The 26,380-nt window shown below is 41.4% G+C and overlaps 1 protein-coding gene across 6 annotated transcripts in view; it reads right to left on the bottom strand.

Annotated features, from left to right (window-relative positions):
- Positions 1-809: 809 nt before the first annotated feature.
- AUTS2 (activator of transcription and developmental regulator AUTS2) overlaps positions 810-26,380 on the bottom strand; it is a 793,107-nt gene continuing 767,536 nt past the window's right edge. For 3 of the 6 annotated variants that reach the window (XM_075113525.1, XM_075113524.1, XM_075113529.1), the window contains 11 exons: positions 25,741-25,982; positions 25,247-25,291; positions 21,106-21,201; positions 19,718-19,789; positions 17,997-18,026; positions 16,333-16,404; positions 12,266-12,407; positions 11,659-11,736; positions 10,188-10,271; positions 9,059-9,281; positions 810-3,939 (listed from right to left, as the gene is read on the bottom strand). In XM_075113525.1, coding sequence (XP_074969626.1) covers positions 2,700-3,939; positions 9,059-9,281; positions 10,188-10,271; positions 11,659-11,736; positions 12,266-12,407; positions 16,333-16,404; positions 17,997-18,026; positions 19,718-19,789; positions 21,106-21,201; positions 25,247-25,291; positions 25,741-25,982 — 2,324 coding nt within the window. In that variant the 3' untranslated portion in view covers positions 810-2,699. The remainder of the gene's footprint in view (positions 3,940-9,058; positions 9,282-10,187; positions 10,272-11,658; positions 11,737-12,265; positions 12,408-16,332; positions 16,405-17,996; positions 18,027-19,717; positions 19,790-21,105; positions 21,202-25,246; positions 25,292-25,740; positions 25,983-26,380) is intronic. The other 3 variants (XM_075113526.1, XM_075113527.1, XM_075113528.1) reach the window with 3 other exon arrangements.

Here is a 26,380-nt window from a genome sequence, read left to right as displayed (position 1 = left end):
CTGAAGTTTAGGAAATTTCACTTTCATCAGATTTACATGGGAATAAGAGTAGAATACAGACAGAAGTGCTACGCGGCTGAAGAGAGAAACAAAACCAAACTTGAATGTATGGCTGCATTTATTTAGTTGCTTACCAAAACAACTGGCAATTATTGAGGGAGAAGAAAGATTTCCTAAGTCTTGCTCAAGAAAGCAAATTTCAGTGTCACCAGTTACCTCTGCCAAAGTAACTCAGATAAAGGCTTTGAAGTGTTTGCAACAAGCTTGTAACAAAAAAAAAAAAAAACCCAAACCCCACCAAACTAAAAACCCTCCTGGAAATCATGTCTCATGAGGAGCTAATTGTTTTTTTCCAATAAAGGACACCATGAAAGCTGTGCTATGAAGAACTAAACAATTTGCAAGAACTTGGACACATTTATGTACAACAGCCGTATTCTTAGCTGAGAAAAACTAGTAAAATGCTGTTGGCTTGTGTGGAACCGCACAAATTCACAAAAGGGCTTGCAACCAGCCACCTACTTAAGTATGGGACTATCCTGAAAGACCAACTGGTCAGTTAACTAAAGCTAACTTAAGTAGGGCATTACTATATTTTACAGAATCTGGAAAAGCCAAGGATCTGGTCTCCTTTTTGTTCCTTTTTTCCTGATTACTACGATAATTTTAATCAGATGGCTTACAAAAGCTTGCCATTTCCTTTACATTTTTAATAACTATTTTTTTCTGAACAAAACCCCATTCTTGGGAAAAAGTATTTCTTCCCCATAGCAATGATGGGGTACTCCACACAAAGAAGCACCTAGCAGTTTAGTTCACATTTTTTAATAACATGGCACAATTTACATTACACAAGTCTTCGCTGATGAGGAAACATGCTGAAGATTGAGAGCCGCTTCACTTTTCTTTTCACATAGGATCTAGAAAGGACTTTATTACATACAGGATAAACAGCAAAAAGGTTCGTATATAACAATCTCTTTACAATACTGAAAACTACCACTACGGTTCCAGTGTACATATTCTTCAGGGTTGGGGGTTTTTTTTGTATTTTTCCTTTTGTTCTTAAAAAAAAAAACCACTGCACAACATCTGGAGTTCACAAAATCTGAAGCTCACAACTAAACCTTCAGTTGACTACTAAAATAGATCTCTGATCATTAGAAACAACTGTCTGTAGTTAACTTTTTTCTTTTTTTTTTTTTTGCCAAAACAGGATAACAACTTCAGATAGCACTTTAATACACTAGAAGACCAATGGAACTAATTTTATTTCATACATATATTTTACAGTCCAGTAGACAAGATATTGAATTCTCTCTGATAAAGTCATATTCTCTCCAAATATTTAGACAAGAAACTTAACGCATTATAAAAAAGTGTTATGAAAAGACAGATTTCAGAAGATTGATGCATATTTTTAAAAAGGACCATGTTCTTCATGTTATTTCATGTCTTCTGTGGTTAGGGAACAACAAGGCTGACCTGTTAACTATTCACAGACTTTATTACCAACTGAAATACAATAAAATGCATTATGAAATCTGCATTGGAGTTCATTCATTAAACTACTAATCCACAGTGAAAACATATCCATCATTTAGAAAAGTATTAGCTTTCTTATAGGACTTGTTTCAATGTAGCTAAAAATCACTTAACAAAAAAAAAAGAGGTGTGTGTACAGAGAAAAATGACACACTGGCAGTAAGAACAGACATGAACGGCTATAAGCAGATGTTCTTCCAAAAATAAATTTGACACGTTAAGTGACGAAAGTTCTGGAAAATATCCAGCATTTGATTATTACTCTTGTTAACCCAGATTAATGTGACTGAAAACCAACCTGTCATGACTACAGTATCAGTGATTACAGATCGCTAACCCTGACGCGTCCTAAGGAATACATGAGCTACAGTAACATCAGCGTCTTAATGCAGGGGTTCAGACAGAAAACTACTCTTCTAATGGGATGTTTCTTCATCAAAACAAGCAAGAGAAAGAGATTTCTATTATAGATGAGCTTGTTCAGGGAAAATATGACTTTAATTATGTTGTGTGTTGAAAAGGCTCCTTTGAGTTATAAAGGCTTTTGTGAAAAGCCTTAAAATTCATTGCATAGTTGAAGGGGTTTAGCTGTCTATAACAATATATGTAACACAGCATAAGCAGACTGTGTTGATCAATATTAAGTTTGCAAATAGCACAGTTTAAGAAGTATTAATGTATTATGTTACTTCATTTTATCTATTTACATTTGTACAAAGTAAAGCTTTCATCTTACCCTTTTTGCATATATGAACCATTAACCCATGAAGCAATCTTTTTACATAAATATCTACAATTGTCTTCACTTCTGGTCTGAAAGAGCTTTGTACGGTTGACATTGGTGGTGTTTTGTTTCTAGTCAGATCATTCAGATTAGTGTCTTGTTCTTCAGGTCAAATTTTGAAATTTTTAAACTAGAAATAAAATAGAGTAGGAGACACGAGGAACATATGTACTTGGCTAAAAGATCTGGAAAATTTCAACATATAATATACAAAAAAACCATTTCAAAATCTTTGCACTCAGGTTTATACATATTGTACAGTGGGTCACATCCCCAGTCTGTATCAATGACTAGTAAGAAGGTCTTTATATTATGTTCATTTACAAGGTTCTGTCCCTCTTGCTCTGTTTTTTATTTATTCTCACTCTGCTTATCGAGCTTCAATGTCCTTGAGGGTGTGAGAAGGAGGCCTCTCTCTCATCTCTGTTGACAGAGGAGTAGTCCTTCTGGGAGACCCAGGCCGAGGTCCCAGAGTAGAAATAAGAGGTGGAGGGGCACTGAGAGCTGCTGTGGGAGGAGTTTTATTGAGGATGCCATTTTGGTGTCCCGTTGGGGGACTGACTCTGGGGTAGTGCATGCTAGGAAGTCCCGGCGTGATTAGGCTTGGGTGAGGCAGGTGCCCATCCAAGGCGGCAGGGTGAACTGAGTGCAGGCGTGCATGTTCATAGTCCTCTCTGAGCATGTGCAACCGCTCCCTATCATCCAGGTGGTTGCCCCTCTCGTGGTCACGTCGAGGGTCAACAGAGAGAGGGTGGTGGTGATGGTGGTGGTGATTGTAGTCGTGAGGCTCCCGATCCCTGAATGACCTGTCTGCTTCATATAACCTTGGCGCAGAAAGACGATGAAGGGGGTCATTCCTTAGCAAAAAGTCTCTGCCCAGGGGGTCTCTCCGATGAATATCTAGCTCTCTGTAAGGATCTCTTAAGGGATCTCTCATTGGATCCCAGTGGAAAGAAGGATAGGGGAAACGTTCTCCACCAGGAATTGGGCTAATTCCCATAAAAGGGGTCATCATGCGAGTCCTATCCAGGCCACTGATGCTGTTCATGTGATGTATACCAGTTACACCTACAGTCATGGGCATAGACACTAAAGGACTTGGATGGACATTAGCTGTAGATATAGGTGGTGGCTGATCAGATGACCTATGAGTCTGAGGTCCCTCAGGCTGAACATCATGGTCTTCCTTTCGCTCCTCCTTCACTTTGACTTCATTGCTTTTCTTCGGATTATCATATGCTGGCTCATTCTTCCTCTCAGCCTCACGGTTTGAAGTACTGTTAGGCCTGGTGCTCTCCACAACTGGGGGCCTCGCATAGGGTGAAGGAACCCTGGGCATTTGCTTAGACTCTTCCACCACTCGACTTTCATGGCTCAGGCCTTCTTTCTCTGAAATATAGTTGTCCTTCACCTTGTGCTCTTCAACATTAATTTCCTTCCGAGATTCGGAGTGATCCCTCTCTCGTTCTTTGGGTTTCTCTTTTTCTCGAACCTCGGGATTTAGATGGCTCCTGATCTGCTCATTCGAGCTGCGATTATGTCCGAGGGAGTTTACTGGATGGATAGGTGCTGGCGAAGGATGGCTGGAGTGTCTTTTCTCAATGCTCTCTCTAGAAGAAAGAGAAGTGTAAAAATGAAAGCATGAGAAACTCTGCAAATAAAATAAAGCATTTGGCTATTTGACTTCATACTCGTTGCTTTGCAGAAAGCTAGTAACATGCACCATTAAATGCACTGTTCCTTTTGCACACCCAAAACACCAGAAGAACATCTCATCTCTAAACTAGGCCTGTTCTATTATCTTGATCCAGGAGAAGATCCCCAAAGCTGCTTTGTGAATGATCTGATTGAGATTTCAAACACTGAAGGCTCCCAAGGGAACCTAGCTCTAGTACACGTATTTCTAAGACCACTGCCTTAACTGTTTGCGAAGAGAGAGAGAAAAATATAAACATGTTCATTTCATCCAAAAAAAAGTGAGGCAGTTAAATGCAAATTACATGGCTAATAGTATTTTACCTGCTTCTTTCATTAAGAATACATCTGGGAAAATGGATGACATTTTGTTCAACGGACTTTAAAAAAAATTTTTAGACCTATGCACATCACTAATTTCTTATCTCTATTCTCTTCAATCTTCTCGTTTTTCAATTCACATCTCACATTTCAATTTACTTCTTAAAACTGAAAACAAAAACCTCTCAAGACACCAGTACTGATGGGAGACAATCCGCCTCCCTGAACAGACAGGCGCTTACACAATGTCCCGAGCTGGACGGGACCCGCAGGATCATCAAGTCCAACTCCTGCACAGGACAACCCCAAATTTACACCATATCCCTGAGGGTGTTGTAAGCGTGCAATGAACCTCAGTGCAGGTGTTTTAAAAGAGGTGGCCATCATGCATGGATTATGCGTTGACTTCCTCAGCAGAGATCAGTCTACCCTATATGCCTGTCATTCAGGCTAGCTCTGAAAACATCAACTCTCCAGAGTCAGCTGCTCTTCAGATTACCGACCTTTTCCCATTTCTAGGGTAGAGTGAGCAGAGAAGGGACAGGGCCAATGAATCTCCCTGCCAATGCCAGGAAATCTCAAAATATTCTGAATTAATTCCATCTTTCAAACCTATTTATGTTGCACAAAAGACGAGAGAATAATTGTCTGGCAGTGGACAAAAACCTAAGTATGTGAATGGATCCTGTACCAACTATTTTCTGGAAGCAGTGTTGACTAGGAGTTGTTATGGGCAACACTAAAGCGGAAAAGCTTTCCTTTTTAAAATGAACCAAATTCATACGGTAAATGTAATTCCTCAGTTCCAATGACTTTAACCTCTCACTAATTTCAGTTGATCTCTGAGTTGGAGTCGTTCCATAAAGACAGCTCCAGATGTTCAGTGTTGGACCTGTGCTGTTTGTTGGGCACGGAAATTCTGTTCCACGCAGGGTGATGGACAATGTGCTGTTAAAGGCACAAGTGAGGGATAAGCAGTACGGCCCTCTGAGCTCCCAACCAGCTCCCATTTACATGTTTCTCTTCGAGTGCTGCAGTCTCTGCTTAGCAAAGCGTAACCTGACCACGCTCAGATGAGGACAGAGGTGGAAACTCACGCTGGACAAGATGAGCAATACTGGCTGGCTGAAGGGCAACTTTGAAGTGGACACCTCCTCCTTTACCTATACAATTTCTGCCATCTACTTTTTTGCTGAGCTGAACTGTGTAAGATTTCTGCTTGTAGGTACCTTTGGATGGTGAAACCGCAGCAACTGCAGAAAAAATATCTTTCAAAAGGAAACTCGTTATTATAACCTCACCAGAGGTTATAATATAATATAGGTCTTTGCTGTGCCTAGACTGAACTGTTGAAACTGTCATTTCGTGGGCCATGTCTGAGAGACCTCAGAGAATCCAGAGTGTGACTGTCAGAAAACATTTATAAGTTGGACCATTTGATACCGGAACTGCCTAGTCGGCACTGACGACCAATTAACTCCTTGGTGTCAGGTTCTGCTTTGACTGACTGTGCCCTAAACTGTCTGGAAATTGTGTCCTGGCTCTAGTTTCCCTCCTCCTGCTTTCCACCAAAAGTTGAGGCATTTAACAACTTCCAGATTTGGACACAGTGAGACCAAGTCAAAGCACTCTAACGAAGGCTTCTCAGCATGAAGACTCGATTCTTTTACTTTGCTGGGAAAGCACTGGCTTGCAGACTCTGCAATACCTAGTCTTTCATTTATTGTGCTCATGGGACTAGTTCAGAGGGCACCCTTAATTGTTTTATTTCACCATGACAGCTCACTGAATCCTTTTGCTGATGTTTAATCAATTTTATATGTGATTGGTGTATTTTAAATTATGCATAAAATTTAGAGAAAATAACAGGCATTTTCTGTAACTGAAGAAAAATATATGTGCAACCAAAATAATATATTCCTTTGCCAGTTTCATCCTATTCAATTACAGCAATGGTATTAGCTCAAGAGGCTATTGATTATATAGCTCGCTTAAGTGAACTACATGTAGTTCAGCAGTCAGAGAGGGAATAATTTTTTATCCTCGGATCTGTCAAGGGCTCCTTAGGTTAATAATATGGGAACAGGTCTAAGCCTCTGTCTCTAGAAAGAAGAAACTTAAGATCACGTTCTAAAATGAACTTAGTAATAAGTAAAGTATGTTTTGAGGCCGTATGCTGCACTGAAAGACACGGAGTACCTATGCCGAGTACTTTGCCTCGTCTATGTCAACAAAAAGATCAATAGATTCTTGGTTTGTGGTTTTTTTTTTTTTTTAATGCTCTAGGATTACACACACTTAAATGTCATTATTAGAATAGAATTGCTCAGTGACATCTTTTAAACAAAATACCACTGAGAAGGAACAAATCCTATTTTTCACAACAGCTATTTTTACTCGTTTCTTTCTAACACTGGGCTGGAGCAACAGAGAACATAAGACAAAAAAACCCTCCAGAACTGCAAATGACATTCCAGGAGAAAGGTGGGCACCGTATCAGGGCATTGCAGGGTTAACTCCCCAGCCGGCTCTGCACCTAAGGAAGGTTCACAGATTGTAGTTTCACATCATCTAAGCTACCTTGAGGGATCTACCTCATCTCAATCTAGCTGGCAGGGGGCTGCGGCACACTGGCCATACAGCTTATCCAAGAGGTGCGACCAGCGACTCGTTGCACCCCACTCCAACACCGATCTTAGGTGGGGAAGAGCCAAGCCATGACGTACCTCTGAGGTACCTTTCCACGGATAGCAGAAGAAATCTAGACGAATACTTTTGGCTAGATGGCCCATTTGGGGGCTGATAAAGTTAGACTCCTGATGACAGGGTGATTTTGAGATGAAATCATACCGCCGGGCATGATTCCCAGTTCTTTGTGTTGGGGCTAATTAGCTTAAAATAGGTAACAGAGATTGGGACATCAACTAGAAAGCAGGGCTACATCCCCACCCCGCGCGGTGCCACTGAAGATAAAGGTATAGGTATGAGAGGCTCACAGACTACTCCAGACATTATCTACATAGGGAGCACGTCTCCAGGAAGGGATTCCCAGCATTGTCTCTTACAGGCACCACTGTGAGCATGCTGCAAAGTAGAACTCTTCAAAAACACACAGATGGACGCACAGCGACACTAGATCGGCAAAAACATTATTGTACTAAACTGGTAGCCATAATTGCACAGAAGTATGAAGTATGAATGACGCTTACTTTTAAGCTCTCAAATTATTGAAAATAAATATGTTCTGAGCTATGATATGGAGTTCAGGCAATGCCAAAGCAGCTTGCAAGGCATGTATTTCTGAAAGGGATTTTCTTCAGCAGGAACACTTCATCGAAAAACAACAAAACAGCAACTGAAATAACCGCATAATTCTAAAGACTACCCATATCATTAGTAACTAAAATGCTTTGCCATTCCAGCCAGTAAAGTTACTCACATGCTTAAGCATTTTGCAGGACAGAATCCCCAATTTGTAACAGCAATTTATTTTGAAGCATTAACACCAGACATGAAAATAATGAAGCTATGCTACCAAACAGAAAATATTCCAAATGGAAAATGTAGGTGAAAAGATCTGTAGTTTGACTCGCTCTTCGCATCTTACAATAACATAGAAAAGCTCTTAAATCTATTTTTAGAATATCTAATGAGTTAGCATAACTTCTTTTAGAAAAGGCTACTAATGCGTATATTTGGGTTAGTGACAGAGAAGTCAGAAAAGCACATCTCCTAAATATCCTTTTATGTTAAAAAATTAGAAACAAATAGCCATTATGTAGTAAAGTAATGTGCAAACTTAACAGGAAAGCCATTAAGCCACAACTGAAAAAGCGGATATCATCCTCTCTACATTTTTCAAGGAAGGCATGACACTCGCAGAATGGCAAATTCTTTTAATTTGGTACTTAAATGTTAAGAGGAATTGTTACTGAGTTAACTGAATAATGGGAACAGACCTGACAAAAAAAAATATGACCAGGTTTTACTTTTCATTAACCCTTCCCAGCCTGGACATGTTAGCGTGCAAGTCCATGTAAAACACTGAATAAAAACTGTGCTTGAAGGTTTGTAACAGCAGTGCATGTGAGTGTGGCTTTTTTGAGGGGAATTAGGTCGATTTAGTGAACTGCATGGACTGAAACTTACTGTGGTACTGGAACATGACATACCCGGTGCCTTTTATACTGTTATAATTTTACAACTTTATCAGTGGTCCCTCTGGTCAGTCCATTTTTGAGAAGGGAGGTAGCGTTATTTGTTTGGCAGACGACTTCTGATTTACAAAGTTATTGAAGTAGTCAGAGGTGCAGATATGCGTCTGATGGACTTAATAATCCTTTTTTTCATCCTGTTAGGCACCTATCTACACGTTAAGTCTTCAAAAGACCTATGAAAATGTGACCCACACGGTAAGAGAGTGAGTGGGTCTGATTCTGTTCTCACTTGACGCTGCCTGAACTCTGCTCCAGCAAAGCTCCTTCTGGTGAAGGGCGGTGCAAGTGAGAAGAGAAACAGATACAGTAGGAAACACCCGAGTCAGAAACCTGCATCTTCCGTAGTGCCTCGCGTTGTAGGCAGCAATGGTGTTAGCTCTCCAGGTGTCCCTCTACTGAAGCTCTGGTTTAACAATGTGCCAGGCTGGGAAGGGTTAAAAGCGGAACAGAGCCCCAAGCTTTGAACTAGACAATTCTTGGAAGTGTTCTTTCGTACCTTTCTTTGTCATCTTTACTAACAGATGAGTCTCGTTTATCTACATCTCTATCTCTGTCATGAGCTGCAGCAGATGAACTGCGCTCCAGCTCTCCTGGCTTCAGCCAGGGCGGAGGGGTCGGGAACGAAGGAGGAGTTCGGTGCAGTCGGTTCCAGGGCTCGTGAGGGTTGCTAAAGCTCTGCATACTGGGGCCATCCTTGTGGCCGAACATTGAGTTGGGTGCTGAAATGGTGAAGTGGAAAACAAAAAGGTTTAAGAAAAAGGTATGCTCTAGTGAAGGTACTTACCAAAAAAACTTTTACAGCACTCAGAGTTAAAATGAATACATATTATTGGGAGCTGGAAAAGGAAAGGAAATTAACAGAGATTCATTAGAGGGTCTCATTCCTAAAAATGGGCAGGCATCTGACAGCTGTTTTAATTGGAAAGGGAAATGCTGTGGATAAAATTGACAAGGGATGAAGTAAGATAAAAGTGACAATGATCCTTATTGCAAATATTTTTGAGACATCAGGAAATGACTGTTATACGGACTATAAGTAATGGAACTTGTTGCATTTGATCCTGAACCAAAGAAAAATAATATGTGACTGAAATCATGCCAGATTTGAAGTATGGAGGAAGAAAGTGATTTTTTAAAAGGATGATCTTTTGTGACTGGCCAAATCTAGAGAGATGTTGATGATCCTGGACAGATAAATGCAGGTTAGTGATCTTTTCCAGGCACATGTCCTGGATTACTGGTGAGAAAGGAAACAAAAAATGTTCCCATCCACAGCTAGGGATGCTGCACACACAAACTGTTTTTGAACATGCAATAAAACCATGACAAATTTCACAAACTCCTTAGACTCATCGGTTCTACAGTCTTTTTTTTTTTTAACTGAACAATGTAATGGTGACATTTAGCACTATGTTGAACCCAAACTATTCAGTAACTAATAGAAAGTAATTTACTATGACTAAAAAATGATGTTATTTAGACAAAAAAAATTACGTTTTTCAAATCCCCATCTCTTAGTGGTATGTGGTCTAAGCAACTGGTAAAAAAGAGAGCGAATAGTCACCATCACTCCGTATCACGCATTACACAGCAAATAAGAATTCATGAACAAAGAGGTTACTCACTAACTGTCGGGTTCCCGAGTCCCCCGAAGGCATTACTACCCACTGCAGTGAGACTGCTGAAGGAAGCCGGTCGATTGAAAGGCTCTGTAAACCAACAGAAACAGCTGAAGCTCACCGGCACATTGGTCATTATGAGAAAGCATTAGCGTTATCCGACTGCATTACGTCTGCACGAAAGCTCATCAGTAGTTGAACGCCATCCTCCCACAACACAGCAGTGATTGTGAGCGGGTGGGATGTAAAAACCATATTTTTTCCCCAATGACAGCATTCATGGGATCATCTTACAAGAAAACCTCCTCTTCAAAGTAAAACAAGATATTAAACCCTACGTTGGTATTGAGACCTGCACTTCTGCATAAGTAGCGACTTCATTTAAAACCTGCAAACATCTCCATTTTTATTTCCTTTTACTCCCTTCCAATTCAATTTCATGATCTTTCTCGGGAAATGTCCCTGGCTAGCAAGAATATTAACAACTCTGGCAACAGTGCTCCAAACACCTTCAGGCCGTGTTTCCTAAACCACGGCCAGGATCTAAATAAATTGTCCTGTTATGCTGATGTGTTATGCTGACCTGAACATTTTGTAATTCTCTTGATATTTATTGCTAATACTATACGAAAAAACTAGTATGGGCTGAAAAATATTGGAATCATTTTTTTAGTGGTTGATGCACACAGACTATAAGTAGGTTGTATTAAGCAAATTCTCCTCTCACTTTCCTTTAGGGAAGTAAAACGATTTTGATTAAACTCCTGATAAACACCAGCACAGAAAACAGGAAGACCAAACCAAGCATTTTCTATAGGCAGCTATGCGCAGAATGATAAACCTACATCGCCAGTCTGCTGTATCAACTTGGTGTCCCTCCCAGCTCCTTCCCTATACAGAATAAAATGCCAATTTAGAGTCTTGATCTCGGATGCTCCCATAGGCAGCAGACCGCCTTCTTACAGCATCAGTAAGTCAGAAGGGAAATAACAACATTTGGTAGCTTGGGTTGTTCCGTTTTTAAATGTGTATTCACCAGTTTTCACTAACAGATGAAGCTGAGGCCAGATCACAAGATTTTAAGGATATATTTCCCACTCACTTAAACAGAAAAGCAGACATCTAAGTAGGAATTAGGAAAAGAAAAACCTCTATGAACCAAATCCTTAACCTTACAGCATTTTTATTGACTGGTCATAAACATGACTACAGTGAAACCTAACCAGCCCTGTCACTCCAACGTCCAGACTGGTTTCAGAAGTATTTCAAAACATGCTGCCAACGATACTATTGGGCGTATTTAGAGCTGCCACTTGGGTAATGACTAAAATTAAATGCTAAAATGCACGATTTGTAGAGGTTAACTAGGCAGGATACTCAAAGAGTCTCCACGTGGGCAACCTTTAACGGCCTCAATGGTCCAAGGGCGTTACTTCTCCGTTGTGTTCACCAGGAGTTAGTTGCAGAGTGAACGTACCTAAGTGAGCAGCTGGGTTGAGAAAGTTGCTGTGGTGAGGTGGTGGGCCGAAAGGGGTGCCGGCTGGATGACCCCCACCTGCCAAAACAAAGCAAAGGGATGAATTCCTAGCCAAAGCTCAGAACGAGACTATCCGTGCTCTGGGCTTGACTATCATTTCTGAAACGGCAGCTCACGTGAGCAGAGATTGCTGCACACTGGCTGGGGGCTCTCAGGACGGGATTCTATGCAAACAACAGCTGCTTTTCTAAACATAAATTCCCATTAGAGTATAAAGGGTGGGGGGGGAATGTTTCAGTATGGGGGCAAAAAAAGAGCATGTAAAATTCAGCATTATTTCCAACCTCTTATCTCCATGATGCATCAGACAACAGTGTGTGAAGAAATGTTCCTCCATTTACTACCTGCATGGCATTTCAGCAGTTTGGGCATTTTTAAACGCATACAGAATAATTTAAAAGTATTTACCAAACACACTAATAGCCCCTGGCATGTCCTGCAGAGAGTTCATAAGCCAAAGCATATGGGACATTTCCTTTTAATATGGCAAGGATTAGCATTTTAATGAGCGTCCCCCAAGAAGGAGATTTCACTTCTCAGTACTCACTGGCTGTGGAGAAGAGAGTCGAGGGCCGGGCCAGGTCATGGGGGTGGTGGATGGCTCCAAAAAGGCTGGGGCCTGGTGGCCTGCTCAGAAATTCAGGTTTCAGGCCAAAGTCCAGCTTGTGCGGATCAGACTGCATCTGTTTCTGAAATGTAAAAACAGGACTTGGAAGAGTCTGCCCTAAAAGACAGCTGTAAAAGGCACCTTTAGAATAAAGTGGGTATCACTAACCGACGTTTTAACAAGAATATTAGTTTTTGGGACCCCAAGCACAGGTGCAGAGCTGTTTTCATGGAAGGGGTATCTAAGGCAGAGAGAGAAAAACTCAGGCTCCCAACGCACACCTCCCACAAGTTTCAACGGTCTTTTCACGTATTCGCACATCCATCCCTCTGGAGCAAAGCATTTCAGCACAGCCCTGACTTAAAGAATGAACAAAAATCTTTGAAGAGGCCTCAGACACTTCCTTAGCTGGAAGAAAGGTCTGTCTTAAAATAACAAAAACAAAGGCGAAGAGAAGTGTTAGCTTGGACCTGATCCCAGGTGGGCAGGCACGTTACAAGCTGAGCGAAAGCAGCAGTTGTAAGAGGCACGGCTGCCAGCTGACCCTCTTCCCGCTGCAGGAATCCTCTGCCAGACAGTTACGGCAGAGGCAAGTCAATGGAGGCAAGAACCATTAATTGTAAATGTAAAGCTGCAATTAAGAAACACTTCATGGAGTGTATCTTTCAGTGCCTCCCAGACTGCAACTGAGCAAGCTAGGGGCTTCAGTGAATCAAATGACAGATGAAGCATATTTGAGTGTAAAGAACTGAAGTCCCATTTTGACTCTTGCACTCCAAACTCGAAGCACTGCATGTCGCTGTCTTTATTTACATGGGATTAGAACGAGCAGGCTTTCTTTTTTAAGGTGAATTTGCTGAGGTAGCTGTGTTGTAAATGATAAGCGGATGAAGGACGAGCTCTTCTTTGCGCCATGTACTCGTTTTACTGGTGCCTACTTCCATAGTTTTATAGAACAAAGAGGAAAACTGAAGTCCCAATTACCTGTGCTGCCAGAACTCCCCAAACACAGATTGCTGATTAATTGTGCAGGTCAGCTGAAAGGATTTACAAATGTGTAACACTGAACCAGTAGATCTTAACAGTAATTCTGGAGCATGTTACGCTTTATAAATCAGTATTTAATACTGTGCCAGCCCAGAGTACAGACTATTACAATGACATAAATATGCATATTAAAAAGTTATGACCAAGTTAATGTGCATGCCTAGTAGCTGTTTTTCAAGTGCTAGTAACATGCCTATGTAGCTATTAGGGAAAAAAAAAACCAACACAAAAAACCCCACAAAATAAAGGAAAAAAAAAGGGTTTTCTCAATGTTTTGAGATAATGGGCTGCAAGACTACTGAAATGGAAAAGATGGCTAAGTTAAGGTCACGTCTTTTACGGAAGTAACACTGTAATGCTTTAATACTTAAAAAAAATTTCAGAAAATACAAATGCCTCAGTTGAAGCCTGCGTGCCAGATTTTTATGCTGTGAACTCTTTTTATTCTTCTTTTTAACAACCATGTTATAAACCTCTGACAGGCATTACTCAGAATAGCAAAACCTGTCTGAAACTTTAATTGCAGCCATATGAACGGTGCTCTTCTAACTAATGAAAAAATCCCCTGACTGAAGAGGAATAGGAATATCATGGATGTGTTAAAAAGTTTTTGAATGTGTTGCTTTACCTTAAAATAGTACCAAAGAAAATGGATCGGATTTATTTTCTTCCCAGTTGCTGTTCAGGAGAGCACCCCTCCTGATGATAATCCTTACGAACGTACTTGAAGTCCAGCAAACATGTAACACCTTAACTCAGGGCCCACTAAAATCAATGTAAGTGTCCGCACTAATTTCATGGCACGTTACATCAGGCCATAAGGCCTTTCCTAAGCGAGAGAGGGACAATTACGGAGCATGAATTCTCTCTTGAATCCAGGCCGGTAACGCGCTGGTCAGTCTAAGGAGTGTAAAACTGTGTGCCCAGAGCTGGTACGCAACCCTGGCTTCACCTGAGGAATTCCCTGGGTGTGCAGACAGGTTACACCGGTCTGAACTGTGTCTTGGTGCGGAGGTATCGGCAGGCAAACAGCATCCGCAGCTGCACGCAATTTTTCCTGGGGTCAGGAAGGTTTTGTTTTAAAGTTTCCTATCTTGCCTGCTTCTTCAGTGTCTGCTGTTGCCCTCTGCAAGCAATTACTGGCAGGCCAGAGAGTTACCAATTCTTCCATACTTTGCAAGCAGTCTGGTGGCGCTGCATGCAAACTTGAAATCTCTGAGTAAATAGATTATATTCCCTGCTCTATGGTCAGGCAGCGTCTTCAGCTTGTGCAGAAGAAAAGGCACCTTCACAGCCTTGGGCTAAAAGGAGAAACCGTTCTGTATGAGCCTTCAGCCAGAGATTTCACACTTCGTGGTCACATGCAGAGGGAGGACTTCATTCCCGTGTGGGAGTCTGACAGCCCACAGGCACATAAACCAACTCGCCTCAATGACTGCAGGCCGTACCTAATTTTTTGACTGAACTGAAATAGTAAAATACATTTCCCAATTATTCTTGAAATCATCATCATGCACAGCCTCAAAAGTCAAGTAACATCCTTTCCTGTACTTCTGGGCTTTATTCCTGTATTTTAACACGCAAGATAGCAAAGTATTAGGTAAAAGAAATGGCCGCACGAAAATGGCATTTACTGTGAGTTATAAATACTCCAGTATGACCTCTCTCTAAATATCGAATCAAGGAAGATTCAAAGGACATAGATAGCATGGGAATAATAATTTCATTTCAAGAAAATACCTTTTCAATAAAATAAAAAAAAAAGGACATATAATTCTCTAGGTCCATAATCTTGTCTTTTTTGATAATGGGAAGAAGATGAATGAGGATCACTAGCAGGGGAAACATAAGGAAGCAGAGAAGAGAGATATGTCTACTGCAGCAAATTAACCTGTCAACCTTGTTTAAAAGGGTTATTTTTAAACTCTATTAGCTGCAGGTTTTAGTAGCTGCTCAACATCTTCATATTCTTATGGCACTACCTTATACAAGTCAATCGCATACACAGACTGCAAAGTGCTACGGACTCTGTGTTCGTTTTCCTTTCTAAGACAAGCTATTGAACCCTGAAGTACAAGTATGAACAGTAAAGAACACCAGCCTTCCCTGGCTTACTGAAAAACTTCAGGAGCAACACAGAATTTTTCAGTGACAAGTACAGTGAAAATATTACAAAGGGAAAGAAACCTTCTCCACAGAGTCCACGTGCAATGAAAATGCAGTTAAAGTAAGACTGGAAATACCCTAACTATTAAATGAATAAATTATTTGTTTTTCTCTGACATCTGTTTCAGGAGAACCTAACCTGGCCGTGGCCCTCATCCTTGAGGTCTCAAAGCATGTAATAACAAAGAACAGATTTACACCCTTTTACCTTTGCTGCAGTGAGACAGTGTCTGGGTAACAGTCCTTCACCTGAGAGGCCGTGTCTGCCTAACCACCCAGAGACCCGCAGGTGCCGACCGCCAGCTACGAGACGGGTTCTGAAAATAGGCTGATGGGAGCCTGTGCAGCCACATGGGACAGGAGAAACCTTCCTGTGCCCTCTTCTGTCCGTGAACATTAATAAGAGGAATGGGATACGCGTGCCTAGCTTCTCCAGACATAAAAAACCCCTAATACTGATATGTTTGTGTCCTCAGCCATAAATAAAAGCAATGTTGTAGCTCACAGACACACCTATGTAGCTCTTCCTACCTACAACCTGGTTGTTATCGCCTAAGATCTTGTGTCCTTACTCTGTGGCATCACTGACGTTCCTCTGAGACTCTGCCTTGAGGTTTTTAATTCTGATATGCCATCGCTATGGAACGGAAGGTTATGCTATAATGCCACACGTGGCTACTTTAACAAGGCATTAGCCGTGGTGTAGGACTGCTAACAGTGAGAGGCAAACTCTTCCTCTCACAGGTTTGCCCTGTGCAACTCATCCGAAATGCTGGGGTGCCCGAGAGACTGACCTTGACTTTCTGTTGGTGATGGTATATCTGCCAGGCGATGTGAACATGCATAGCACACCACTTTCCAGGTTTCTGGAAAAAAACCAAAGGGATACAACATTAATCAGCAACTTTCAAAAACCTGTGATGCTTTATTCTAGTTATAGCAACTCTTAGTCCAGTCTGTTTTAGTCTAGGGGATCCCCCATGCCAAGACAACTGAAAGCAAAGGTTCTCCCTTCAGTGCCTTTCCCTTCCGTCCTCTTGGGAAACCAAAAACGCCAAGAATTTGTCCCTTGCTAAGATGTTTATCTGGATATCCAGAAACGCTCCTGGTCACTCTCCTCTCCAACTAAACCCATGCTCAGGTTGTATGAACCTGCAATCTTCTGATGCCACCGGCTGAGAATGCAGCTTGTGCTGCTGAAATCAATGAAACTGTCTCCCAGTTAGCAGCTGCTCTGCATAGCTGGATTGCTCCACAACTGCACGTTAAGGTCCAGAAGTGCAGCTATTCTAAGACTAGCCTTTCCACCAAAAGATGAAAATGAAAGCACTTTGAGAGATCACTCTGGTTTTCAAAATGAATCTGACTCGCTATATTAATGCTGGTCTGTACCTCCAAAACTTTGGCTCATAAATATACTGAAAAAATCAGAGGTCAGTCGATCCACCCTGTTTGGGAAGGCTCTCTGCACCCTTCCTGTCACCACGCTTTTAAGTCATGGGGAGGAGAGAGGGAGGAAAGAACCAGAGTGTGCTGTTTGGGTTTTCTTGTTGCTTTTATACTCCTTTTCCAGGACATCTGGAAATCTTGTCTGAAAATGACTCGTTCGGGATACACTTTCTCCAATTTTATTATTTAGGGCTCTATAGTTAACTACACAGCTAATGATTCCTGCAGATTTAAAAATAATCACAGGAATTCAAGAAGCTCCTCAAGCTACTGGTAACTTAAATGTTTTGCAAACTATGGCATAGGGTCTGCCTTCTATTTCTAGGTGTAGATCATCCAACAATTAAAAAACACAAAAAATAAAACCCATCTCACACACGTACCCCCCTAAACCGAAGCCTTCTGCTTTTCCACAGAAACTGGCTGTGCCAGTGATTTAATGAGTTCGCTTGGTCGGTACGACCGAATATAGACCTTCTTGGAACACATGAAAAATTAACAAAAACCCCTTTTGGATGACTGAAAGACCGGGTCCTTCGATCTTCATTTCTAAAACATTTTGTGTTTGAAGTGGATTGCGTGTCTGTACTTGACAGTAGGACACTTGGGTAGGAAGTACCACACTGAATAACACTGATCACAGTAAATGAAAAGCAAAATTGTTCAATCTGCAAGGAAATGACAAGGGATCACTGCCAGCCAGGGTAGGTCGGTAGGGTTTGGGTCAGGAAACCTTGTCAGCCAGTGCGATAGAAGGATCATCAATATTTAACTGCTAGTATTCATGCTAGGGGGTTGCATGAGAAGAACAGAAAACTTCCAACTTTGAAACTGCGTATTTCCCTCGAGTGACCACAAGATGCATGCAAAGGACTGGCCGTGCTGCTCAGCAAACACGGTGTAAAATACCCCAGATGAAACATGGCGTTGCTTTATAATTAGTCTGCTGCTTCCACCCGGTGGGGACCGAGACGAGCTTGACAAACTGTATCACAAGAAGATTTCTTACCCTCAACATGGGCCTGAACGGATCTGTCAACTGTGAAGAAGAAATGACAGCTTGGTTACATGCCTGTCACTCAAACAATTGCTCTAATTAACAAATTTGTATTGCTTCATTAAGAGATGAAATTAAAATGTGTAATTTTACTTTCAAATGAAGCCCTTTTGGATAATAATTAGTCCTTAGCCTCCGTATTCGAGCTGGTCTCCCTCCCCCCATGGCTGTTGTACCTAAGTGTTGACAAGCAACTAAACAAGCCTCACACAGAGCGCTCTGTCCTCTGGCATCATCATTAATTTGTTGATTTAATGCTACAAAAATGTCTGGTTAACTACTCTGAAGAAAAACACAGATCTATCCTTTGGGCAAACTTCTGTTCTCATCTTTCAAAGCTGTGCAACTCGTGAGAAGACTGCATAGTGGACACGGCCGCTTCTTCGCAGGCTTGACCCCACGACTGGGGTTGGAACAGGCTGGAATGGTGTTTCAGACGCTGACTGTGTCCATCCAACGGCTATGGCATTAGGCCTTTCTCTTGTACATTCAGATAGCCATCACTGACTGCCCGCTTGCCTGATGTGTTCTCTGTCACAAACCGGCTTTGTCTTACATGTTTTTCACATTGCAACAGATGTTGGTAAACAGCAGCTGTAAAAAACCCCCATTTTCTCATTTTTTTGTTGCCTGGTTTTTTGAGGCAGATTATTTTCTTATTCTCCCTTCTTCCTCACGTTTCATCAATTAGTGCTGGAAAATAAATTCAATTTACCAGGTATTTCTCATTTGTTTTGGATTTTCTTTTTTGAAATCCAATACTAAAGGAGATTTATAGGTGTAAGAGGTACTTTGCAGACTCAGTGATGGCACAATATATCACCCAGAAATACTCGAAACTACAATACAAGTTGAAAAGGAGCATAAAGCTAAATGACTTAATGATGGGAGGCTCTAGTTACACACAGAAACAAAAAACGGTGGTTCCTTTTGGTATAAAGCTCAACCACAGCACCACTTCAGAGCAAACCAAAGTACTGCAACTGGGCATAACCCAAAGAAAAAAGCTCTGCTGTACTTAAAAGTTGAGCCATGCCACAGCATGGATTTTCAAGGAGAGCTCCCCATTGCTTTTGTCAGAGAGTTCTTCTAAAAATACGACTGCACGATGTTCCTCATTGCAAACAATGTGTATGAGTTCGAACACGCAAACAACCCACGGGCATTTGGAAAGAACAGAAAAAGGCCAGAAGACAAAGGCTGAGACAATAAATCCTATTCGCGTACACTAGAACTCAAAAATCCAGAGGCGCCAAGTGATCAATACAGCGCATCTGTATTTCACTGGTGCAATCGATGATAGAGTAACCAAGGGAATAACTGTCATTAGCCACATTAAAAACAATTACAGAGTATACACATAAATCTTGAAGAGGTTTGTATGTTCCTGTGTTGAACTGGACTGTTATGCCTCTACCCCTGGGCTTGCGGGGATGCCTGCTGACAGCGAGGGAAGAGCTCTTCCACTGCATAGTATCTGTTGGCTTTTGCTAATGGCGAGCAGAAGTAAGGATCAGGATTTAAACTATTCTCATACAACTTCTCTAGTTTAGTTCAGACCAATCTTCAGCGTTAGGATGTTAATTTGGACACATTAAAGAAGGTAGCTCTAGCATTAAAGGTTTTCAGGAGGAACAGCTTTACTTGAGGAAAATATAACATTTCCTACAGACCCGTGGATCTTTCTGTAGAAGGGTATGTGGGACCGTTCCAGGTCTGGCTGCGACATCAATAGGGTTGGAAGTCTAGAAGTACCACAAGAGAAGACAGCGTTAACGAGTAACAATGCATAGAAGCAACTGAAAGTGAAAAATAATGCTTCTTTATCATTAACATTGCATAAGCAACGAAGATAAACATTTTAAAGAGGAAAGGATAACCATTATAATCCGCTTAGCAATATACGTGTTATCGTCTCAATTTTCAAACCTTCACTGTCCACCAACTTCCCATTACTTTAATCCATAACACGTGAGGGGACAGGGACTGTTTACACTGGAAAATCTTTCCACTGTTGAACGCCTGATTAGCGAAGGAGCATTTGGAGGACTAAGCTTGTGCTCTGCTGCTTGTCAATAATGCGCTGGAACTGGCTCAAACTGCTAACCTCTCTGTCCACACACAAAGCATCAGTAACCTCTTTAGTCACCGTACTGAACTCCATCCACAGTGGACTGTTACCATACGGATATCTGGAAAAGGCAACTTCCAGTTGAAAAAAATCAAAGCTTTTCCCATGATTTAAATGCAAATATTCAGCTAATGGAACAAAAATTCATCTTTGTGGGAAAAGAAAACCAAACCCCAAACCCAAACAACTACATTTAGACAGAGCGTCTTCCTAGATAAAGAGGAAGAAAAATAGAAATCAGCTACAGCATAACTGACAATTAAGTGGCAGAGCTGATAACAGTCTGATTACCGTACCTACGAAGAATTCCGCTAATGAACTGCAATTTACATATTCAGCCATTACAGTGGATGGGCCAATTTAAGAAAGACAGTGTCTTCTCTGCAGAAATTTCAGTCCTGATTTCAGTCTTTAGTTGCAAAGACTATAGGCTGCAGAATATGATTTCGTCCCACTTATAAATCAAGAGTGACTTCATGAAAACAAAAGAAAAAAAAACCCAAACTCATCACATTTATCTATCCCAGCTACCGCAAATGAGAGGGGAACTAAATCAGCGTATCGCATTGTGGTGGAGCTGTGAGATAATTATGGAAATGAGTAAACAATAATGATCATGATTTCTTAAAATCTTGATTATTACATGACCTTACATTAATGTGCACTGAGAACTAATTATATTGCTTCTAAAGTTAACTATGCCATTATATATAATTTTTTTAAATGCATGCGGATATATCTGACCCTAATGAGAAATAACTTCTCTTTGTAGTAAATTTGGAAGAAAGCCAATTGTCCCCTTGGCATTAGGCTGTAACTCAGATCTCAACTGCTTCAGAATCTGAACCACATTCTAAACCTAAACCTAGCCAGGCTCACACCACCGGTGCGTTTGAGTAGTGATAGTTATACAAATAATTCCATTCTTACCTTGGGTTGAAATGCTCCTTGTAGCGAGCCAAACGGGCCAGTGGGGGGAATCATGGGCGGAATACCTGATACAGCTGGAGGATAGGAGTGAAACAGCTGTAATAAAAAGATAGAAGAACATAAATACAAGCGCACATAGAAATGAAGACAGGAGGCTGAACAAGATAGCCAAAGCATTCCTGCATAATATTTGGGAAATGGTACATGGAGAAAACTGAGAAGCACTGAAGAAGTGATCTCGTTGCAACGATGTTAGTTAAAGCAGTCAATGAAATGTTCACAGATGTCATGACGTTTAGAGCTTAAAAGCAGTTCCAAAATCGTAAGCCAGCAACCTGTCCCCTGGATTAGGCCGTAGCGTAAGAGGTATTTTCTTCCCAATTATTAATTTTTAAATTGGATAGAGGTTTGAAATGGTTTCAGCTTGCAAGCCATTTCAAGAGAAAAGGCAGAATGCTGAGCCAAATAAGACTCAGAAATCTACCGTTTAAGTGGAAAAAAACCCTTACGAGTTCTAGGATATTGTATCATTAAAACTCCATTAGTACATTAGGATTTTAATAGTATCTGTAGGAAATGAGGAAAATACGCACAATTCTTACTTCATTAGCCTGTCTGAGAGGACATCCTGCCACATCTAATATTAGCAGAGAGACAATCTGATTTGTTAAAACATATTATTTAAAATGTTGAGGCAGAACCCCCCCTAAAAATTTCAGATACTGTTTTTATAAAGACAGACTACTAAGCATAAAAAGAGCACCCATCTCCCCTAACCTCACTGATCCCAAGTTCTAAGAGAATTTAGGAAAAAACCCAAAACAAAACACAAAAAAACCCTCAAAAAACCCACACTGTTCTGTACTAATGCAGACAAACACCTGGGAAACAAGCAAGTAAACCATAACGTCCAAATCTTATCTTGCCTCTGTGGTCTGCCTGTGGATCTTCTACTCACGCCGTAACACAATTAACTCGCCCAGTTCCACGGAAAATGCTGAGATTACACATGAAATTGCTTTCTGGTAGGAGCCGGGGGTTCGAAGCGTCACACTACAAATATGTTCTCACTGTGAAGCCTCGGCACCTCACAGGGGATGGCTGCTAACTCCGCTGGTGTTGCCACCCAAAAACCTATAGGGGTTATCTGGCTGATACAAGGTCTCCCCTGAACACAGCTGATCAAAACTCAATCTACTGTACGCTACTTTTAAGATCAAAATAAATGAGATAATGGCCAACTGAACAGAAGCAGGACTGGGCAAAGTAAAAGACTGGACATGCGGAGTGGGCAAACGCTGAGAAAATCACATCCCAGAGTAAATCAGTACCACAAAGTTTTGATGAATTTGTTCATGCCAGGCATATGTATGTGCTTTTCGTAATCGTTCTTCCTTCCACTAGCTTATCTTGCAAGGTCATTTACTCATGTTATACTTACTGAAAGCTGAGAAAATATTTCAGTATTTCAGAGGTATGAAAAGATTTTCTCGTTTTAAAAGCATGGTATCAAGTCTCCTTTCATAACATGCTTCTACTGTTGTTTTTATTTCTATTTAATTTGGACCTGCTCCCTTCAACGATGCAGAAAGCGTTTTTAGATTAGCTGATACTGAACTGTAGGCATTTGAGAAATCATTAAGAGACACATGTCCTCATTTACAATAACTTTTAATGAGTAAAATGTGTTTTAAATCCTCCAGTGTCTTCTGCATTTAATTCTGTGTGTAATGGACTAATTCCAAACGATGGGAAGAGACGTAATTCTTAATATTCTATCGGCTATGACTAATAATAAGGAATGCTTTCCTCAGAGTTTTATAACAACTGGTAAGTTAATTAAATGCGACCTTTCCTCAAGGTCAGAATTATTAATAAAATATAAATATTGTATCTTCAGGCTCTCTGTGTATCAGCTAATTTCCTCCAGCTTTCACAATACACCTTTCATAGTCAGCGTTCCCTTTTTCTCCCTCTCTTTTGAGAGCTATCTCCAGGGAACAACAGCACCCACAGCTTTCCTGGGGCCAGGTGCAATGTAACGCTCAACTAGGGCCGGCGTTAACTGTAGGTAACAGTTATGCCTCATGCAGCTACAGTAAGGCCCTCCCAAAAAAGAAACGATTGTAAAATCAAAGATACCAAGAAAGGAAACTGTTTTAAATCTCTATATGAGCTTCTATGTGAGCTGTGATCCCTACTCTAAAGTCAATTGATTTTAACTCTCAGACAGACCTTGTTCTCCTGTTCACTTACAAGCTTTAAAAACTTTGCCAGCTTTTTTTAAGACATCTGAATTCCTGGTGTGGCTCCGTAGTGGAAACTCTTGTCACTAGGAAAAGGTCTATGGAACTCCCAGAGTTTCATAATATTTCTGCAGTAGGAAAACGCCTATTGGGTATGCACTTATGCCACCAAAAGTTCGCTTTTTGATACTGCAGCTTCTCAGGAAACTGATGTGAGCGGTTCCTCTGGCGCCTACATAACCTGTAGTCATCGCAGAAGAGATTACTGATATACCCTGGCTAGTATGGCCTTGCTGTGGTTTAAGACAGACTGTTAATCCAACGTGACTGGTAGCCATCATGTTGATCTCCTGCTAAATACCCAAGAGACACAATAGTGATTATTTTGCAACTGCTTCACAAACTTTTTCTGAAGGAAAGGCAGGACTAGGGGAGGCATAACGGGCCAGACCTCTGCTGGTGGAGCTCTGCCAAGTTCAATAGCACGGCTCACTGGCTACCAGGGAACAACGTGAGGCCTTTCCTTACTTTACAGGGGGTAGTACCATGACCTTTACAATTCAGGTAACTGCCAGATTTACAGGAGATTATGTCACTGAATTTGAAAAGCATATACAGTTGGAGACTTTCGCAATGTTTCCTACATCGCATGTCGACTTCTGTGCTTTATTTGTCTAAAATTCGTTTACCTATTTCCCAGTTCCGTGTTCTTGCTTGAATCAACATGCCACATTGATGATAACATATCTTTTGTATCCGTGTAAGGCTCAGCAAATGAGTGCAATTTTGCAAACAATGATGCAAGTGAGCAGCATTACCCTTTTGAGTAAAAGTCATTATCGTAGGCTTAAATGTTTGCCTAATACTCCTAGAGCTCTGGTCCTGCAAACACACTCGTACAGTTAAAGTTAATCAAATGAAGTGTCAGAAATTAATAGGACTATTCACATGTACTACAGGCATGAGTTCTTAGCGGGAACTGTGTTTAATCGATACAGCAGAAAGCATCACACTATCAACCAGTTTTTTTTGCCCAGTTCCACTTCTAAGCAAAAACCGACACATACAGCCAAGTGCTTTGCAAATTTCTGAGTGCTGATGCAGTACTCCTTCTCTCATCAAAATATCACTATTGGATTGAGAAAGTCTTGTCATATTCAACCAGACACCTGCCTCTGCCAATGTGATGAAGGAAATGCAACCCATATTTCAGCAGCAAATGAATCAGTAGATTCAAACCCTTAAGAGCAGAAGCTTGACAATTAACTAGAATATTAAAAATCAGTTCATCTCAATAAATAACATTTTTAGTAACTCCTAGAGAAACAGGTCTAGTGCGTAGCTGGATTCACGCTGCTGTCATCAAACAGAGCTTTCAAAACGTAACTAGCCCAGCGGATCAGATGTGCCTTTGAAATCTGAAGAGTAAGACAAGTTTTCAGATTTTATGAAACAAAATATGATATATTAGGAGAACTATTAGATTACCTATCCCTGAAGGATTTGTATGAAGTTTGTCATTTCATTTCAAGTTTCTTAGGAAAAATATCAATCTAAGGGTTTGTGGCACGACTGAAACACAGTAATGAAATTACTGCTCTCTCCTGCTTCATGTACCAGTCAGCTCTTCTGTCTCATCTTTTTCACATCAAACCTGGCTTCAAATGGTGTATGAGCCAGAGATCTTTTGATTGGAAAAGCTGATACTGCATCTTTATCAGAAACAAGCACCACGAATGCAAGCCTTCAAAAGCCAAAGCAACCGAGAACGATAATGGTAAATCCTGGAGTGATGATTAGGGAGAGATTCGACACTGTGCCATTGATCGAGTGGTGATCCCAACCCACCACAGAAAAGCAGTCAAGTCAGTTTTAAACAGAGTAATAAAACTCACACTGTGACGGTAGAAGGGGTCAACTTTTGTAGGGTATTTGTCAAACTGCAAAGGGATCAAAGCACAAACTAGTTACTTTATATTTCCTTGCTTTACTTCTGTTGGTAAAATAGAAGACTACTACTCTCTTATTTGGCAACCAACAGAGAGGAAAAAATACGCAGAAAATCGGTTTCCAATGAAACTGTTTGGGATTTTTCTTTCTTCAAAGTCAAATGAGGTCTTTATGAGACAGGAGAAAGGAGGTGGCACCAGAGTGCACCACTCCAAGCACTGGGAAGTCCCACGCACGAGCGCTCCTTCAGCCAGCAGCTTCGTCCCTCAGCCCCTGTGCTGCCACCTGAACCTTCTGGAGCTGTGACAACCGCGAGGAAGGCACAGTCCTTCCTCTGCTACCCAGCCACACCTGGGCAGCAGAGTACTCCTTCCCCACAACCTGGCAAATTCTTAAACTTTTGTAATAAAGAATAGAGTTGTGCTCTACTTATCCTCACATTTCTGCCTGGGGTACGCACCATGGGCGGTGCTGGCGTTGGCATGATGGCAGTGGGTGGGATGGCGTGAGGGAAGGGCGTGAAGGTGTGCTGGTGTGTGTGTTGGTGTGTGTGCTGGTGCTGGTGCTGGTGCTGGTGGAACTCGGTCCTCAGGTATGGCGGCGGGCCCAGGGAGGCCCCGCGATCAGCGCTCTGAGAGGCCAAAAATCGCGTGTTTAATTCCTGACGGAGAAGATCTTGTTCTGAAACACAAACAGCAAAACAACACCCCATGAGCTCAGGGACTTTTCCAGACCTTGTGCCACTTACTCTTTGCTGGCTGTGGTAGCAACGCTGTATTTAAAACTTCCTGGTGGTAAATCACAACACTGTACGGGGTAAGAAAGCTCCCTCAGATCTTCCCCAAAGGCCTGAGAGACAGAAGGAGGTCTCCATTTCCCCTCTCTCACCAAGCCTGTCTTCACCACAGTATTCCTCTGAGCACTAACCTGAGGGTTCTCCCTAAATTTGTAGGGACGTGGACATAGTCCTAAATAGGCGAGGAGGTGGGGGTAACCTGGAGTGAGTAAACATCGAGTGGCTGCTGCTAACATGAGTACCCTGCTGCACGGACACAAAATGACGTTACTCAAATGCTGAG

The sequence above is a fragment of the Phalacrocorax aristotelis genome, chromosome 18, assembly GCF_949628215.1.
Source record: "Phalacrocorax aristotelis chromosome 18, bGulAri2.1, whole genome shotgun sequence".
NCBI lineage: Eukaryota > Metazoa > Chordata > Aves > Suliformes > Phalacrocoracidae > Phalacrocorax > Phalacrocorax aristotelis.
Note: the sequence above shows the minus strand (reverse complement) of the source record. Positions and strands in the feature narration are given on the sequence as shown.